The sequence below is a fragment of the Daktulosphaira vitifoliae genome, unplaced genomic scaffold, assembly GCF_025091365.1.
Source record: "Daktulosphaira vitifoliae isolate Bord-2020 unplaced genomic scaffold, ASM2509136v1 Scaffold_23, whole genome shotgun sequence".
In the NCBI taxonomy this organism is placed as follows: domain Eukaryota; kingdom Metazoa; phylum Arthropoda; class Insecta; order Hemiptera; family Phylloxeridae; genus Daktulosphaira; species Daktulosphaira vitifoliae.
Genome location: NW_026099594.1, coordinates 5,217 through 25,391, shown reverse-complemented (window position 1 = coordinate 25,391; position 20,175 = coordinate 5,217). Strand labels below are relative to the sequence as shown.

The 20,175-nt window shown below is 32.0% G+C and overlaps 1 protein-coding gene across 1 annotated transcript; it reads left to right on the top strand.

Annotated features, from left to right (window-relative positions):
• The first annotated feature begins 726 nt into the window (after nt 1-726).
• On the top strand, nt 727-1,574 carry LOC126908860 (uncharacterized). The gene is made up of 2 exons (XM_050691178.1): nt 727-1,297; nt 1,371-1,574. The coding sequence occupies exons 1-2, from the start codon at nt 991-993 to the stop codon at nt 1,454-1,456; spliced, it is 393 nt and encodes a 130-aa protein (XP_050547135.1). The 5' UTR covers nt 727-990; the 3' UTR covers nt 1,457-1,574.
• Nucleotides 1,575-20,175: the final 18,601 nt, after the last annotated feature.

Sequence of the window (20,175 nt, the reverse complement as noted above, 5' to 3'; positions counted from 1 at the left end):
CCAACGTCGTTCAGGAGACACAACGGGCGGTACGATGAAGGATCTTCCGGTGGTTTGTTCCCCTTTTTGAGTAGTACGAGTCTAGCTTTTTTCCAACGTTCAGGGAACTTCCCTACTCTCATGCAATTGTTGAACATCCGGGGGAACCGTTGCGGATCCACCATGTGCACCGCCACCAGGATGCGACTGTTGAGTCCGTCGTTTTAGTCCGTGTTGAGTTGTCATAGCTGATGAAAGTAAATTGCCTCGGAATATATGCGCAGAGATTCCAACCAAACCCGTTTTGTTCCGTGGACCTAATGCTGCGAAACATTTTGTATCATCATTGGTGAATATCGGTAGAAAAATATCAGAATTAATGAAAGTCAACATTAAAATGGAAATTCTTAGCGCAGAAAATATGCAACGTTTTGAATCAGCTGTGAGGTGCGAGTCGTGTAATCAACCATTCAATGAAATCTGTAAAAAAGTCAGGGACCATAATCACTGGACTGGTATGTTTAGAGCTGTACATTGCAATAAATGCAATTTACAGCTACGATATCCAACGTTCCTACCAATTGTATTCCACGGATTATCGAATTTATTTAGGAAGATATTAGTATTATACCACAGAGTTCTGAAAAATACATATCGTTCAGCAAAAAAATAACTAATCAATTTCAACTTCGGTTTATAGACTCGTACAGATTTTTAGCTGCTAGTCTAGCTAAGTTGAGTGACACTTTATCTCCAGAAGATTTCATCGAAACAAATAAAGTCTTTGGCTCGCTGGATTTGGTAACATGAAAATCAGTGTTTCCCTACGAATACGTTGACTGCCAGAGCAAATTGGATGAAACGGTACTACCAGCAATCGATAAGTTTTATAGCTCTTTGACAAACTCATCGATAACAGAAGAATATTATGCTCATGCAGAAAATGTATGGAAAAAATTTCAATGTACAACCTTGGGTGACTACAGCGACGTTTATTTGAAAATTGATTGCATGATACTCACCGATGTATTTCAAAGATTCCGTAGGCAATGCTTAATAAATTATAAACTGGATCCTGCACACTACTACTCATGTCCTGGACTATCATTTGATGCCATGTTGAAATATACAGAGATAGAGCTAGAACTACTAACTGATTATGACATGCTGTTAATGTTTGAGCTTGGAATTCGTGGTGGACTTACTCAAGTCATGCAGAGGCATTGTCGTGCTAATCATCCAGATGTTCCGGACTACGATTCGACCCAACCGAAAAAGTTTATACAATACTTAGATGCTACGAGCTTATACGGCACAGGTCAGTATATAATCTATACAATCGATATAACAAATCAAAATTTATATTTTTTTATTTGTATCTTTTATTACAGCAATGATGGAACCCATGCCATATGGAGGATTTAAATGGATTGATAAACCTATAGAGGATATCTTGACTGTACCAGACGATAATTAATTCGGATACATTGTGGAGGTTGATGTAGATTACCCAGACTACATCCATGATACTCATAACGATTTACCTTTCTTGCCAGTCAATGATTGTCCCCCATCTTCTAAATATCCTAAATTAATGACTACTTTGAATTCAAAGTCAAAATACATCGTTCACTATCGGGCATTGCGACAAGCTGTGAAATATGGGCTTACGGTGAAAAAAATGTACAGAGCCATCGAGTTCAAACAGTCGAGGTGGTTGAAACCNCAGAGCCATCGAGTTCAAACAGTCGATGTGGTTGAAACCGTACATTGATATGAATATTGAATTGAGAAAAAAAGCTACAAACGTGTTTGAACAAAATTTGTCGAAAGATATGATCAACTCGTGTTATGGTAAGTGTATCGGGTTTTTCGAATTATTTAATTAAAACTAATAAATATGTGTATTTTTAGGTAAAACGTTAGAAAATGTCCGTCGACATCAAAATATAAAATTGGTAAGCTGTGAGAAAAAACTGATGAAACTTGTTGCAAAGCCCAATTTCGATACCACTACTGTATTTAACGACAAATTGGTTGCAGTGCATATGTTTAAAGAAAAAATCAACTTCTTTAAACCAATATACATAGGGAAGACCGTATTAGATGTGAGCAAATGGATTATGTACAACTTCCATTACGGAGTTATGCTACCACTATACGGAGACAAGTTGTCGTTAATATACATGGACACTGACAGTTTTATATATGTAATTCAAACTGAAAACTTCCAAAACGATCTAAAGCAACATCTGCTCAAGTATCTCGACACTTCCAATTATCCTAAAGACCATATGTGTTACACATACGAACGTAAAAAAGTACCAGGTAGTTTCACTGATGAAGTTGGCGGTCTCCATATATACGAGATTGTTGCATTGTTACCGAAAACTCATGCCTTTCCGTCGTAAAAAATGGATGCATGGTAAGTTACAATGCAATGTTTGCACTGGAGGAGGTCAAGCGACTAAAGGGAATAACATCGGGTGTGGTGCGTAAATAAATAAACATGGACAACTACTTGAAATGTTTAAAGGACTCGCTATCGGAAAAGAAAAAGATGATGGTTATCAGATCAAATAATCATAAAGTTCAAACAATTGAAACCAATAAAATTGCTTTTACAGGCGTCACGAATTTTGATAAACGCGCTTTTGTTTGAGGAGACGAAGAATATCCCAATGTATACACTAAGGCTTGGGGACATTATTCATTAAGAACAAATAACTAAATTATAAATAAAAGTATATTTTATTTTTTTCAAATTTTATGTGTTTTAACAATAATGTTATGTAATGTTTTTACAAAAACAACTAGTTTATAATTTTTATAAAATAAAATGTAAAATAAAATACAATAAAATTATGAATTTTGAGTTAACCAGTTTTTCAAACACAATACCTTATATAAACTACACATTTTGTAATTGTTCATGCGTCGAATGCAACAGGGGCTCCATCGTAATCGTAAATTATACAATGGTGGACAGTCAAGATCTTCCATGTTAATCACATGCTGCCCCGGCAAAAACTTTTCCAGTACACGTTTTTTGATGACACCCTTGACGTAGATAACTTCACATCTCAATAGTGACATAATTCTCGGTAATTCACTATATTCGACATCACCAATCGAAGTATCCATTCCATGATAGTACTTTTTCAGCCAATTACATGTTTTTCGATCATCTTTGACATTGGTGGGGTGTTTAAATACCCAATGACTGAGTGAAGTAGTGTCCAAGGATATGACAGAAAGCTTCTTCACCAAAAACGATCGATCTTCAGACACTAGACCTTGTATATCCACTATCATGGAGGTAAGATACTCGTTTTCGGTATCCAACTGTTGTTTTTTGCATTGAACCCAAGCCATTTTACGTAACACAAGTCTCCTCGTTTTCGCAGTACCCGTTCAACTAAATAAGTGTCTGGATACTGAGTATTGCTGAGCTCTTCGGTATAAAACTTTCCCGATATAGGATTTCCCTCGTAGTCTTCCAAATAATAAGTTGGTGGCACTGTATACGCTATTCGTGTTACTTTAAAGAGTTCAGTGGTCCAATTTGGTAAATAACCTTTGTCGAAAATTGATTTATATCTGCTGATGCGTACACTGTCTCCGACCCGAAATTTGATTAGTATATTATCGGATATTTTGCGTAATTTTAGGTGTACCGATTCAGGGTTATGCACAGCCTGCGAAGGTGTCATACCAATTGTTCTATGTTTCCATTTATTATTGTAACTTTCAAGTAACAATGGTAGCCTGTCAATCCATTTGTACGATCCTCGGGCTGTGAAATCTCTCCACATTGCAGTTTTCAATGTTCTAATGAAACGTTCCACAAGACATGCTTTCATATTTGAATAAGATGAATAGTGATTTATTCCGTATTTGCGGATTAATTGATGAAAGTTTTTATTGTGGAATTCACTGCCTTGGTCACTTTGTAGAAGCTTCGGATGTCGACCCTCTTTTAGTATACGAGCCATTGCATCTGTTACTGTTGTTGCAGTTTTATTCTTTAATGGCACTGCCCATGCATACTTTGTAAATCCATCCACACATGTAAGAATATATCGATGTTTGCGATCAGGATGTGATCCCATTTCGACAAGATCGACATGCCAGATGTCATCCTTGCCCTTAATGTTTATACGCTGACGTTGGTACACCCTTCGGGCCGAACGATGTAGTTCTTTTGCGATTTTATCCCTCATAATTTGGGCATTTTGTCAATGTAACCGGCTTCTAATAGTTCTTCAAATATTGATACGATTTCCGGTGAAACTCCTGTGTTTCCTGCAGTGCGTGCGGACAAAAGTAATCGAACTCTGTCCAATAATTCGTTTGGATCGTTCCAGTATAAATATTCTTTTTGTCGGCTATTGCGATCAAGTGTCAACTCTATTCCACCGAATCCAACGTGAAACAACGATGCGATAATATTTTTATACTTGTGACCATCACGTTTTAGTGTCATATCCTTATTTAAATGAGCTCCGGTTTCCATTAGAATATGTTTGTATGTGTTCATATCAGCCTGAGTGTACCCATTCGGGTCTTTTGAAAATAGCTATTGCACAAGTCCATGAGTTAATGGAAATTGTTTATCCCGCACATGAAATGTATCACCTTTTAATATAACGTTATTTGTATTACCCATCACATATAAACCATTGGTTTTCATGTATGGACTATATTATTTATCCCTGTTAGGATGAGTCATCCACTGTTGCACATACTCATTAATCAAATCTCCTTGTTGTAGCTGTTCAGACTCTGATTCAAGTTTTATATCTTTTTGGTTTGTCTGTTGACGTTGCAAAGATGCTATTGTGTTTAATGGTTCAATAATTGGTTGTAGTTGTCGATCTATAGTAGCTTTAGAGTCGGCTTCTCCTCTGCGTAATGCTATATACTTTTGTTTTACGTTATCTCGGGCTTGCGCTAATCGCACAAGCATAGTCTTTTTCTGTTCATGCATAACGCTAATTTAACAGGATTGTTTTAACGCGCATCCCTTTATATAGTAACGAACGTATCGAACTTGAATCTGTAATGTCCTTTGTTACGGTCAAAATCTTGACATATGACAGCAAATCCGTACTGTTCCCTATTCCAACATGCTTTGCAAAAATCTACAAATTCACTGTACTTCATGTCACAACATGCATACTCATTATATGCGTGTTTCAAATTAACAATGTCTTGTCGAAACAACACCACTAAATTTGCGTTGTCTCTGAGATTTTGTTTTTGGATTTTGGACAATGTTTGTGATAAGAAAAAAACATCTACACGTTTGTGGCGTCCTCGTGCAAAATAATCGCAAATCGTTTTTTGCTTTTCTGTTACTACATCGTCAAATATGAAAACCGAATTCGGTAGCACATCATCTACAGGGGGTACATCCTCACCATCCTTGTATGTAAACACTTGAATACCTTCGACACTCTGTAACATGTTCACGAGAATCTTATACTTTGATTGTTCCAAAGATTTCGAATAAATGTACACATTTTCAAATTTCACTCCATTCATGTCGGTCAACAGAGCAAACATTAAATTTGTCTTTCCACAATTGGATGGTCCACATATTAGAGCTCGAATATTGTTTGGCAATAGTTTTCCATGTTTAGACTCAAACCTATCAGAGTAATCATCATAATTGACAATAGGTAGCGTCTCCGACTGTTTGTTAAACTGCATTGTTGTTCAACACACATTTACATATAAATACAACTTATATACGACTGAATGAATAAATATCGTGTAATGATTCGACAAGCTAGTATCACTTTACATCCGCAACGTCAGCGTCGACGGCTTGCGAAAAAAATTCAAGGATCCGGAATTTTAAACAAAGCAATTGACCTTTTGCCTATTGAACTTCACATTCCTGGGTACAATTTTACCGACCTGGTACAAAGCTAAGGAAACGATTGGCTTGAGGTGATCGTGGTGTTAACCAATTGGATGAAGCAAGCCGCACACATGATATAGCGTATTCAAAGAGCAGTTCTTTAGTTGACAGACACATTGCTGATAAGGAATTGGAAAATAAGGCGTGGAAACTAGTGAAATCAAAAGACGCAAATTTTAAAGAGCGTGCAGCAGCTTGGGTTGTAACAAACGCCATGAAGGTAAAACGTAAATTAGGAATGGGTATTAAGCAAAAAGGATCAAAACATAACAACTTGACTGCATTTGGTGTGGCGAAACGAGTTGTTAAAAAGAAAAACAAGCAACAAAGGATACCTCGAGAGATACCAGTTGCCTCCCAGTCAGGATCTGCATTGCCGTTAATACCAATATTTGCTGGACTATCTGCATTGGGGTCGCTAATGAGCGGAACAGCAAACATTGTACGATTAAGAAACGATATGCAACGAGAAAAAAAACTATCTCAAAATATTGGTAAAGGTGTATTCCTGCGTCCTTATAAGATTGGATCAAATTATGTATCAAAGTAAAGTAAACGAAAATCAGCTACTCACAATATAAAAAAAAAAAAAAAAACTAATTTCGAAGCTGCCCAATCGTGCATTGTACGAAAACGAAATTATGGACTATGCTTATAAAAACATACCCGGGTTTCGTGAAGTCTTTTGTCGTAATACATTACCATAAACTCCACGTACAAACGAATGTGGTATAATCAACTTGGATTTAGATCAAAACCCAGGAACGCATTGGACAGCTTATAGAAAAAAAGGACAGAATGTCAGTTATTTTGATAGCTTTGGTCAATTACCACCTCCTTTGGAACTCCAAAAGTATTTAAAAAACTGTAATATTGTCCACAACTACAGTCGGTATCAAGATTTCAATTCATTCAATTANGTATTTAAAAAACTGTAATATTGTCTACAACTACAGTCGGTATCAAGACTTCAATTCATTCAATTGTAGACATTTGTGTTTGTCATTCTTACAAAATGGTAACGACGATAACACTAAATGGTAGTGGTTCAGAGTTGGAGTGCACATTCAATCCACCCATAAACATAACTGAAAATACTGAAATTGGGTTATTAAGTCTGCACACATGGAACGCTATGCCAAATATCGATGATAAAACTAACAGATTTGATTTTGATGCTGGTATTAAACCAAATAAAACGTTGAGAATACCCACTGGTGCTTACGAGATTACAGATTTGGAGAAGTATATCTCAGAACAATATTTCAGATTAAACGCACCGGTCAAAGGAAACTTTTCACTTAAAGCAAATCATAACACCATGAGATGTGAGATTAAATGTGATAATGATATAGATTTCACACACCCTATGTCTATTGGTCGGTTATTGGGATTTAAAAGCACTGTGTTGGAACACGGAGTAAATCATACATCAGATTTTCCATTGAGTATTACAAAAACGAGTATAAAAGTCGAGTGTAACGTTGTAGATGGATCGTTTCACGATGGAATACAAACACATACTATTCACGAGTTTTTCCCCGACGTACCACCTGGATACCGCATTATAGAATATTCCAGGCAAGTAGTGTACCATCCGTTGAATACAACCCAACTTGATTACGTTAAAGTATCTCTGCGTGATCAAGACAATGATATAATAAACAATCTAAACGAACTGCTCACCGTACGTCTACATATAAGAAAAAAATAATTTTTCAAAAATGATCACAAACCATTTGGACGTCAACACATTCAGTTCATTATTGATTAAGTATGGGCTTGATATTCAAACAAAATACTCAAAACATACCGACCATAAGTGCTGCAGACGTTAAACAGAACGTTCGTGCGTTGTTTACTCCATCGATAGAACGTAGAGATCTTACGTTGACCAATAGAAATTTTCTGAAATCATTAGGTATTTTGCGGAAAAATGGAGTTTCTAAACGTTATGGAAAAAATACAAAATGAAGACAGTTTGAAACGTGAATACTACCTGGACCATCAGAGTTACAACAATTCTTTTGGGTACAACGATGAAGTTCGTATTGAAATTCGCAACAAGGAAAAATTCACTGTACCCAGTGAAAGTTATTTAGTGGTCGAAGGAAGTATTGAACGGGCTGCCAATGTCAAAGGTGAACAAGTTCTTGTTCAAAACGTCATCATGAATTTATTTGATGAAATACGTTATGAAATCAACGGCAAACAGGTTGATAAGATTAAGGCTTGTGGAATAGTTACTACATTGAAAGGCTACTGCACGTTTTCACCAAATGATATGATTCGACTAAATTCAGCCGGATGGAAAAGTATTTCACGTCTGAATACTAATGTTGAATTTATGGACGAAAAAGAATTCGTAGATTATGTACCAATGTCAATGTGTATGGGCTTTTTCGAACGGTTCCGACATACCCTGATAAACTGCACTCAGACGTTAATTTTAAAACGAAAAGGCAACGATAATGGTGTATTTGTTACTATTATACCCGATGATGCTAATGAAGCGAAAAAAGTTAAAGAAGATTCCAACTTAACACTACTCAAACAATCTAAGATTAAATTGAATACAATTAAATGGCTGATGAAATACTTTGAACCCAGTGTGAAAACAGAATTGAATCTACTGCGTATTCAAGAAAGTAAACGATGGCTGCCATTATCAACATTTGGACTATGCCGTATATCCTGTACTTCCACAAAGTACACACCATACATGGTCCGTGAGAACTTTTTCATCTGTTGAAAGACCTCGGTATCTGATAATTGCATTGGTCACTGATTTTACCAACATACAACAAAGTTTGAAACACTGTAATGTGCGCAATATAAAAGTTTACTTGAACTCTGATGAGTATCCGTATGAAAACCAAAACGCAGATTTTAAAAAGAATAAGTTTGCAGCATTTTATAACGCATATGTGCAAAGTCAATCTGCCATGTATGGTCGAGAAAATCCATCGCCATTATTGTGTCGTGAAGGTTATAAGAATTGTGGACCAATATTTTTTATCGATTGTTCAAAACAAAATGAAACGGTCAAGTCATCTACAGTAGATTTACGGATTGATTTTGATTGCTCTGAAACTATTCCTGATAAGACTAGCGCTTTCTGTGTCATAATTCACGATACTCAAATGGAATACAATGTATTCAACAGTGAAGTACGAAAATTATAATTGAAAAAAATACCATTACTTATTCCATAAAAAAATGTATATGTATAATTAAAATCAATATTTAATACTATCTAATTTATTTGTAATAATTTTTTTATTGTATAATTTATATGAATTAATTTAAAAAAAAAAATTAGTTGTATCACTAAATTTTATATTATCTTAGGTTTGAAAAAACACAAAAATTGTACTAATTTTAATTCGATTTTTTTTATTTATAACATTTTTTGTACACGTATATATTTATTTATTTTTAAATAAATTACACATTTTTTTTAATAAACAGTTTTTTCCTTTACATTAACTGATCTCCCATTGATTTTTCAAATCATTCCAACGTAGTTTAGCATTACTCAACGAATCCCTGTGCATAGTTTCCATTTCACTGTACGATATGCCCGGATAAAATCTCATCAAATTCAAATCGGAAAAAATATCAAAAATGTTACCCTATAAAGAAAAAACATGTATATGTTTAACATGTTATTTTAAAAAAAAAAAAATGAACAAGTTTTAATAACTAACCTTAATTTTGTGTCTGTTATTGTTAAAAATCACTCTAGATACGTAATCGATGCACTTTGATAAGTAGTCTGTTTGATTAATTTCATGGAAAAATAGCATACTTGGCAATGTTTTTTTCTCTGGTTTACATAAATAATGTTTATTTTGCGCACTTGCATCCATAGTTAGTGTTTTGAGTATCATTTTTATTTTGAATACTACTTTAGGGCGAGCAATTAATAGTTTTCTATTCAATGTTTCGAATATGATATTTTCCAGTTCATAAAATCGGTTCAATCCATCCTGTGACAACATAATTTGATTTTCTTTACAATCCTTTGATTGTATCATGAAAAATACGTAAGATTGTGTAACACCATTCAGTTTTTGTACAACCGTATGTTCGTCCTCCAATAACACAATATCATTGTCGGACAGTAATGAGAAAATAACCGACCATTGAATAGAACCTTTGCAAGAAGTGTATTGTCAAATTAACAGTAGTACATCCTTCGATTAATTCGATTTTAGGCCAAAACAAGTCAAGAGGATCGAGGCCAACACGAACATGTGTCAAAATATTTATTGCAAATGTAGACGTATCAAATAAGCTATTCTGGATGCATGCTAGTTCTTGACGTGTAGCCATTTTTTCTAATTTATCTGTGTGTTTTTCTTGCACAACTGATGCAGATCAATCCCTGCAAACCACTGTCCGTTGATTTTTTTTTTTATTTAACTTATTAGTATGATAGCTGGTGGTCTATATGTACGGAACGGATTTTATTTAATAATGGTTACTTTTTCAACTTGTTATTTTGCACTTCTTTTATTTGACAATAAATTCTGTCTATTGTTAAACGCAGTTCGATGTATTTACGACGTACACACCAACAAATACAATTAGTTGGACCATCTACTTGATCTGCGGAATGAGCCCAAAAACACTCCGTATAATGTTCATTTTGCTCTTTATAACCACATTTCATAGCCAAACATTTAATTTCACTGTATTGTGTACATAATTTCGAAAGTAATTTAAACACATCTTTACACGGGTGATCATTTGCGATTGTATTCAATGTGTTTTCAATTTTTTGAATTAAATCCATATTAGTAATGATTGGGCGTGTACAGTAACATCCGTGTTAGTCGACAGCTGCATTTAGACTGATTTGAAGTTAATATTAAACACCTTGTATTTTATAACACCCATACTACCGTAATTGTAATTTGAAGGGTGTATCTGCTCTCAATTGTGTCAGGCACGTGATCTAAAAATAGTAGCTACTTGGTGAGTATTGTATTGATATGATATACTCATGACTTTTACGACTTATAAATAGTGTTTTGAAATAAATATACCCTATATACATAAAGAACAAAAATTATGTGATGGTTAAGTAAACAAACATAGTAAAAAAATTACTATATACTTGGACTTCAGATTCATTTAATGAACTCGTGGCATGTGTGATAAACATGAAACTATTGTGCTTAACATCGTGGGGCCCCATCGAAATATGTATGATTGACTTTTACGATTTCTCAAACAAATGCCAACTGATTTTTTTTCGACCGTAAGTACTGATTTTTACAACAGAAAAGAAACGTATTGTTCAGAAAATCACCTCCTTAAAATACATCCCCGTTTTATAAATTTTGAATTTTTTTCGAACACCATTTCAAAATGTCGAATCAAACAGAACAAACGTCTTTTCAAGAGTTTCTAGAAACTCTCAAAAATATAAAAACCGAAATAGATTGTAAGTATTTAATTTGAAAAGAAATATGAATTATAAACTAACTATTTTGTTTTATACATTATAGCTGAAGATGAAATGGAAACTGAAACTGATGTGTATAATAATACTAATATCAACGACGATTATTCGTGTGAGTACATATAAATATATATTTTTAAATATAAAAACGATTCTATCTATTTTAATAAATATTTATTTTCATAGATACTAATGATTACTCACAAGCAATGGCTGAAGCTGAAATTTCGGAAACTGACAATAACATTAACAAAACTTATTCGAATAAGTACATATATATATATATATTTTTTTTTTTTAATACAAAAATCATAAATTAAATATAATGAAAACGTGATTAATTTTTTCAAGTCGAATTCATGTTTAACCAACCCGTATGTGTTGTTTGGTCACAGATACGAAGACCTTAAATAGTAATATTTAATTTATTTTTATTTCATTTTTGTAATAAGATTATTAATTACAAAAAATAATGTTAATATAATTGTTTAGATTTAACTTTTAAACATAATATATTATAAATTGCATGATATAATTATTGTCGAAATGAAGATAATATTATCTACAGCTAGTTACAGGCTTGCTTTTACAATTATTGTTGTATATATATATATAATTATTATTATATTGTAATTTAATATTTGCCANATATTTTTAAATATAAAAACGATTCTATCTATTTTAATAAATATTTATTTTCATAGATACTAATGATTACTCACAAGAAATGGCTGAAGCTGAAATTTCGGAAACTGGCAATAACATTAACGAAACTTATTCGAGTAAGTACATATATATATATATTTTTTTTTTTTAATACAAAAATCATAAATTAAATATAATGAAAACGTGATTAATTTTTTCAAGTCGAATTCATGTTTAACCAACCTGTATGTGTTGTTTGGTCACAGATACGAAGACCTTAAATAGTAATATTTAATTTATTTTTATTTCATTTTTGTAATAAGATTATTAATTACAAAAAATAATGTTAATATAATTGTTTAGATTTAACTTTTAAACATAATATATTATAAATTGCATGATATAATTATTGTCGAAATGAAGATAATATTATCTACAGCTAGTTACAGGCTTGCTTTTACAATTATTGTTGTATATATATATATAATTATTATTATATTGTAATTTAATATTTGCCATTGTATATAACAATAAACATATTACTTATAATAAATTAAAGGTATTCCTTTTTAAAGAAAAAAAAATATGTCCTACCAATACACAATTACTTTATACTTATGCTTGTGCACTCCAGGTTTATAATTAAATAGCATTATTATATATATATATTAGGGTGGCCCAAAAATTTCAAATTTACCCTATACCCCAGGGCACCCACTATTTTTTTTACCTTCGTTAATAGTAGTAAAGTGCCAAAAATTCAATGTCCTAGGTTGAGTAGAAGGCAGTGCTCAACATCGTCAAAGTTTTAAAAATTTTGTTATTTCCTTATTTCTTAAATATTGATTTCTGTATTCTTGTTTTCTTTCAGATGCTGTTTTTGTGAAAGAAATACCAAGAAAAATGTCTTAAAAATATATAACTATCAATAGTTGTTTGTGAGGACTGTTTTTATACCAGACATTGTTTAGGACTTTTTTGTGAAAATATGGCTTTATCATCAACACGTCAAGCGGACACTATATTCTTCATAGGTATCAAAGATCTAGAACCAATATCTCGATTTAATCAGTTACCAACTATAAAGCAAGTCCTTCTTAGATTCCATTTTTTCTCCAAAGGAAAAAATCGGTTCGAAATGCCAGTCACAGCACTGTAGAAGAATTAATTTTAGTGTGGCAAAAAACAGCTATCCCGATTAGACTTGTAAAACATTGTATTGATAAGCTTGAAAAATTACACTCTGAATGGCTTCTGTTAAAAAAAAATAAAGGAAGAATTTCTGATACCCAAAAGAAACGTGAAACACTATTTCAAGAGCAGCTAGATATGTTATTTGACTTTGCTCACAATGATGCAATTACTATATGCAAAGTAGATGAAGACAGAGAATTTTTAATTGATCAGAGGACAGAAAGAAATATGATTATTTCATCAGAAGACAAGAAATACAACATGAAACAAGAAAGGAAATTTCAAAGAAAAATGAAAGAACAGCTCTTGTATATGTAAAATATTGGTTTGAAGCCCCTTTGTCTGTGGAAAGACATGACCAATTATGGAATTATTGATTCTCAAATTAGTGAAGTGGTTAAAAATGCCATAAAATCTCATCTTTGATACCTCTCGGATGAGTTAGTTGGCTTAAGTTTATTCTCAGAAAAAGTTTCAAATGAGGAAAAGGTAGAAATTGTCAATAAGATGGAGTGTGAACCTACTGACCGGAAAGTAAGAGGAGATTTGTCACTTTTAACTGACCAGGCCGTTTTGGCTGATTTTGCCAATAAAAGATCATTGCAGGTGTTTGATAAATTGAAAATAAATTCAATTTTTTTGACCACACGTCCAAATGAATGGAACAGCAATGAACATTACATTAGTGGTAAACAAATCACAAAAAATATGAAAGTTGTTAATGATATAGCTGAGCGTGGTGTGAAACTTTTTGAAGAGTTTAATAAGCTTTTGACAAATGATGAAGAAGAGAAACAGTTGGTCCTGCAAGTTGTTGAGGCTAACAGAAAGTTGGTTCCGTCCAAAACGACAAAACAAGTAGCTGTTGAAAGTTTGAAGCCATCAACTTCAAAGCATTAAACCATGTTTATTGTTTATTTACCCCAACCAGTACTTTCCTATAAGATTTTTGTATTATTAATCAATATTATACAATAAAATAAACTAATTTACTACTAATCAGCTATTTGTACTTATTTTAAAACAATCCTCAAAATTTCCTATTTATCAATTTTATATTTAATATTAAATGTCTTTGAGCACTGTTTTCTAATTGGAATATTATCTTCAAACTTTGCCAAAATACTTGTTTTATTACTAGTAAAAAAAATAGCGGGTGCCCAGATATGTAAACTAGTTTTGAAATTTTGACTATAAAATATAGGCCACCCTAATATATATATATATATATATTGTAAGAACATTTATTACTATATTCTTACCACTTATATTACACACGTTTTATTTCTATTTATTTAATTCGTAATATATATTAATTAGCATAGAGGGAGATGCTGATGTGACAATTCTATTCGTCTGTAGTCCGGAGCTACTGACGTCGAACTAACAAAGGGCAGTTGTGTTTGAGTGGCCGTTATAGACATAGTTTTCAATATTATTACTTACGTCTTATTTATATTATTTATAACTTGTTATATTTGTTTTATTCAACGACCCGTCTATCGCCAATTGTCATCATAGCCAACCAACTCCGTCTCACTTGGATATACCTACTAACCAACTGTACTAGGATTCAGGTCAGACGTATTGTACATTACATATAACTTATATTTACTAAACATCTAAAATATAACTTTACTTTGTCGTTGACATAAAACAATAGTCTAATTTTATTTAATAATCTATCCCCTGTAACTAAGGTACACGATTGCCTGTGTCTCCTTCAGGCAATTAAAACTCATTTAAGGAGATAGGGACGATATTTGGGCAGACGTCGGGTAGCTTCCGATTCTTGGTTTTGACCAAGATCCTCGACTATTAAACTAAGCCCCTAACATATGGTGGAGGCGCCGGTCTTTGTATTTTAATTGAGTTCCGAGATATACTTTCTATCTTTTTTTTAAGGCACTCATATACGAAGTCGATTCCCCTAAAGTGTACACAAGTTACAGTTAGATTATTTAAGTAAAATTTTTTATTATTAATATTATAATTTTTTCTGGAATGTCAATTGCTGTTTGGGCGTAATAATAATTTCTACCATTTTGGTTTTTTTTTATTTTATTTATTTTTTTTANGGGCGTAATAATAATTTCTACCATTTTGGTTTTTTTTTATTTTATTTTGGTTTTTTTGTATAAGTGTATAATTTATAAAAATATGCAAAATTTTATCGAACCGTTATCGTATTCGGGAGATGTGGAAACAGATATAGATAAATATCTTAAATATTTCGATCGCGTAGCAAAAGCAAATGAATGGGATGATAATAAAAAACTTTCTATGTTACCCTTATATTTACAGGATCATGCACTTAAAATATTTGAATTTATAGAATATCGATCGACAAATTTAACTTGGGAAGATGTTAAACTGTCATTAATTAATTTTAACTCTTACAATAATCTAAATTTAATAAGAAAAAATTTAATTATGATGAAAATGACGGAAAATGAATCGATTAAAATTTTTTTAGTAAGAGTAGTAGCAGAATGTCGTAGGTTTGACGGTATAATGTCGGAAAAACATATCATAGAGTATTTTTTTAAGGGACTACCAGTTGAAATAATTAATAAATTTGAGTCATTAGATAATAGTACAATAGATAAATTAATAGAAAATATTTTAAGAATTGAGAGAAATACAAATTTGATAAATGACGATAGCGATGTAGGCATTTTGAAAAGGGAATTAGATTCTCTTTTAAAAAAACATAATGCTAAATTTAATGATTATGGAAATGTAAATTATGTAGGTAACCAAAGTTTAATGACATATCCAAACCATAATCAGCGTAGAGTAATGAATTATAGGACAAATAAATGTAGATTCAACAAATTAAGTAAAAATTTTAGAAATAATGTAAATAAGAACTATAACAATAAAAATTATAGAGGAAATTTTTATAGGGTTAACAATATGAATAGGCACTTTTATCATAATAACCGTCGCGTTAACTATGGTTATATACGGAAATCACCACATTATCTTCAAAATAATCCTAATTTAGAGAATTCACCCCATCAGTTAGCCATTCAACATTACGTTCCACCTACTATTTCTTACAATTTTTCTCTTCAACCACCATCAATATGTAATAGCGCGCACAATTCTAATCAATTAAAAGTGAATAACATTGACCCACCTTTAATTAATGAAAAAGTCAATATTAATGATATGGTAACTAGTTATGAATTAAACAATCAATTCTTGAATTCAATTAAAACTAACGATTCTCCGCTAATAATGGGCAAAGTAAATAAAAAAGATATTATTTTCGTGGTTGATACAGGAGCGAGTACAAGTATTATAAATAAGAATTTTTTACCCAGTGATCATATCATTTATCCACTTAATAATGTTACATTAACTACAGCTAACGGATCACATTTGCATGTGGTAGGTAAAACTACTTTAGAGGTAAAATTTGAAAGAGATATATTTTTGATAGACTTTACCGTAGTCGATAATTTATCTTTAAATAGTTTATTAGGATATGATTTTTTTAAAAAATATAGCGCGACAATCTACACCCGAGAGGCTAAAATTACTTTATTAAAAAACGATGAAAGAGTGAATATAAATTTTGTTTACAATAACAATATCTTGACATTTAATACAAATATTGATCAACCAAAAAAATTCGACAACTTAAAATCTATCAAACTCATGAGTAATCATTCAATAAATCTTGTACAGTTGAGTGTTAGTGAAATTGCCGCGAAAAGCGACATTTTAACACAAGTAGCACCAGACGGTTGGTGTGGAGTATCAACACTCGAAGCAATCTTAAATAATAGAGGTATAGATATTAATGCTTATGAAATTAAAAAATTATTAGGAATCGATCTGTCTGATAAGCCAATTTATTTAGAAAGTGAAGACTTAGCAGCCGTCACAAATTATTTTGATTTAGGCTTAATAATTATAATAGAAAACAATAATATTAATTCTATATTACACTTTTCAAACCCTAACAAATCGTTTGTAATGGTTTTGTTTTCAAATTGCCATTGGACACCCTTAGTTTACAATCCAAATTCTAAATTAGTTCGCACATTTCGTAGTATTATTCAAATTAATGAATTTAATACTTTAGCCGTTAGAAAAAATATCTTGCAAAATAGAATAATTAAACGTGATTTTACTACCTTTCCAACATCTGAACGAGAAAACAAATTTAAAACACGTAGCGTTAAACAAGACGTAGCAAAAATCAGTAACAATGATTCCCACACGAACACGACTCAATTCTCAGAAAACGTTAAAAGTAATATTTCGTTATCTCCTACGGTTACAACATCTGAAAACGAACTAGACTGGGACATTAATCCAGCGTTACCTATTGATCAGCAAAATAAACTTAGAGGTTTATTAATGAAATATAGTACAATTTTTTCTAAACATAAATATGATTTAGGCTCGTGTAAAGTTGCTCCGATAGAACTTCAGTTATCAAGTAATAAAATAATAAATTTACCTAATTTTAAGTTAAGCCGCGTAGAGCGTAATGAAATCGAAAAACAGACAGAGGAACTTTTAAAAGCTGGTATTGTAGAGGAATCTTCAAGTCCTTATTCTAATCCTGTGTTTTTAGTCGCTAAAAATCAAGGACAATGCAGCAAAAGTCAAGAGGGATCAAAAGAATACAGAATGGTAATAGACTTTCGAAAACTTAATGAAATAATTTATCGTGAAAGCTTCCCTTTACCAATAATACAAAATTTATATGATTGTTTAGCAGGAAATCAATATTTTAGTTCTTTAGATGCTACTTCAGGTTTCCATCAAATAGAACTTTCTGAAAATTCTAAAGCTCTTATAGCTTATTCAACTGAAAATTATCATGTTCAGTTTACTCGTTTACCTTTTGGGTTATCTAATGCACCCCAATTTTATCAAGCTGCTATGTGTAAAGTCATGGCTGGCTTAAATTATAGACACAATATATGCTATTTAGACGATTGCGTTGCATTTGGCAAATCATTCGAATCTCATTTACATTCACTAGAATTAACATTTCAACGATTTTTAAAGTATAACTTAAAACTAAAACCATCTAAGTGTAGATTTGGCTATCAGGAATTAAAAGTATTAGGCAACATTATTGATACGAAGGGAATAAGACCCACTCAACAGGGAATAGAAACTATACAAAAATTCCCACAACCTAAAACGATTAAACAACTTCGCAGTTTTTTAGGTCTAGCTAATTATTTTAGACGTTATATTCCAAAATTTAGTAACATCGCAAAACCTTTAACAGATCTAACTAGAGGTAAATTCAATAGCAAACGTTCACCAAGACACACATGAACTGAAAAGTAAATTAACTAGTCAGTCAGTATTAGCTCACTATGATGAAAATGCAGAAACTATAATTGTAACTGACGGTTCTAAATTGGGTTTAGGTGCTATCCTCCAGTAGCGTAATTAAAACAATGAAATTCATCCAGTAGCATTCTCATCCAAAAAACTGACTAAAGACGAAGGCCGATATAGCGCAATGGATTTAGAGTGTCTAGCAATTTTTCACGCATTAACTGTTTTTCGTCCTTATGTTCATGGAAAGTACTTCGAAATTTGGACTGATCATAAAAACTTAACAAGCTTATTAAATATTAAAACTGATTCACGTATAGTTAATAAACTTAAAGTTAAACTAACAGGTTTTGATTATTCTATAAAATATAAAGAAGGAATTTTTAATAAAGCTGCAGATTGTCTTAGTAGAATAATAGACGAACCACCAAAACTTTCTGAATTTACAGAGCTTTCAAAAATAGGCGTACATACAATATTACAACCCAACGTAAATTTAGTACAACTAATTAATATCCAATTAGAACAAGCTTCGGATAATTATTTACAAAATATCATAACTGCAATTAAAAATCCAAATGAAAGCAATACTACATGGCTTAATAAACCAAAAAATTATATTATCAAGGATAACAATGTATTATACTACAAAAATAGTTTTAAAGATTCTTCTAAGTTCGTGCTCGCGTTACCTAGCAAATTTAAAAAAATTGTAATTCACGAAAATCATGATTCGGTGCTAGGTGGACACCAAGGTCTTACTAAAACTTATTTTAAAATAAGGTCACGGTATTATTGGCCTAAAATGCGTAAAGAAATAAAAACGTATGTTCTTTCATGTTTAGATTGTCAAAAACGTAAGCCTTTTAAACAACCCAAACCGCCTAAAATAGGAATGTACCCACTAGAAAAAGGGGAAATTATGCAAGAAATATATTTGGACTATATTGGACCACTTAGTAATTCAAAATCTAATAAATATATTCTAGTAGCGACAGACAGAATAAGTAAATTTTGCGTAGCAAAAGCGTACGCAAATGCAAATGCGCGTAGTACGGTTAAATTTCTTTTAGATCTTATATTACGTTTTGGATGTATGCGTACTATAAGAAGCGACAATGGAACACATTTCACAGGTAAAACGGTTAAACAACTATTAGAATCATTAAATGTAGATCAGAAATTCGGCATACCCTATCATCCAACTTCTCAGGGCCAAGTAGAGCGTCAAAACCAAACTTTGGTTGATATGATCTCTAATTATGTTAAAGATAATGAAAAATTGTGGTCAGATTATCTACCATATATGGTATTTGCTTACAACAGTTCTATTCATAAAGTTACAGGTTATTCACCATTCTACTTAGTCCATGGGTTCGAGCCCAAAAGCGTCTTTGAATTAGCTTTAATACCACCAGAAGATCAAAACATACTCTCAGAGATTTCAAAAATCAAGAAAATAAGAAAATTAGTTCCTGAATTGCTTAAACAAGCATCTGAACAAGTGAAACAAAAGCATCCTTTGTCGAACACCACACAATATAATATTGGTGATAAAGTTTTAGTCAAAAACGAAACATCTAATACTAAATTTCGAGATCGTTACAATGGACCATATGAAATTATAAAAGCT

Excerpts from the sequence above, each read along its gene's own strand:
- LOC126908860 (XM_050691178.1), top strand. The coding sequence starts at position 991 with ATGATACTCACCGATGTATTTCAAAGATTCCGTAGGCAATGCTTAATA. Across the intron at positions 1,298-1,370 it reads TACGAGCTTATACGGCACAG|CAATGATGGAACCCATGCCA; the intron begins GTCAGTATATAA and ends CTTTTATTACAG.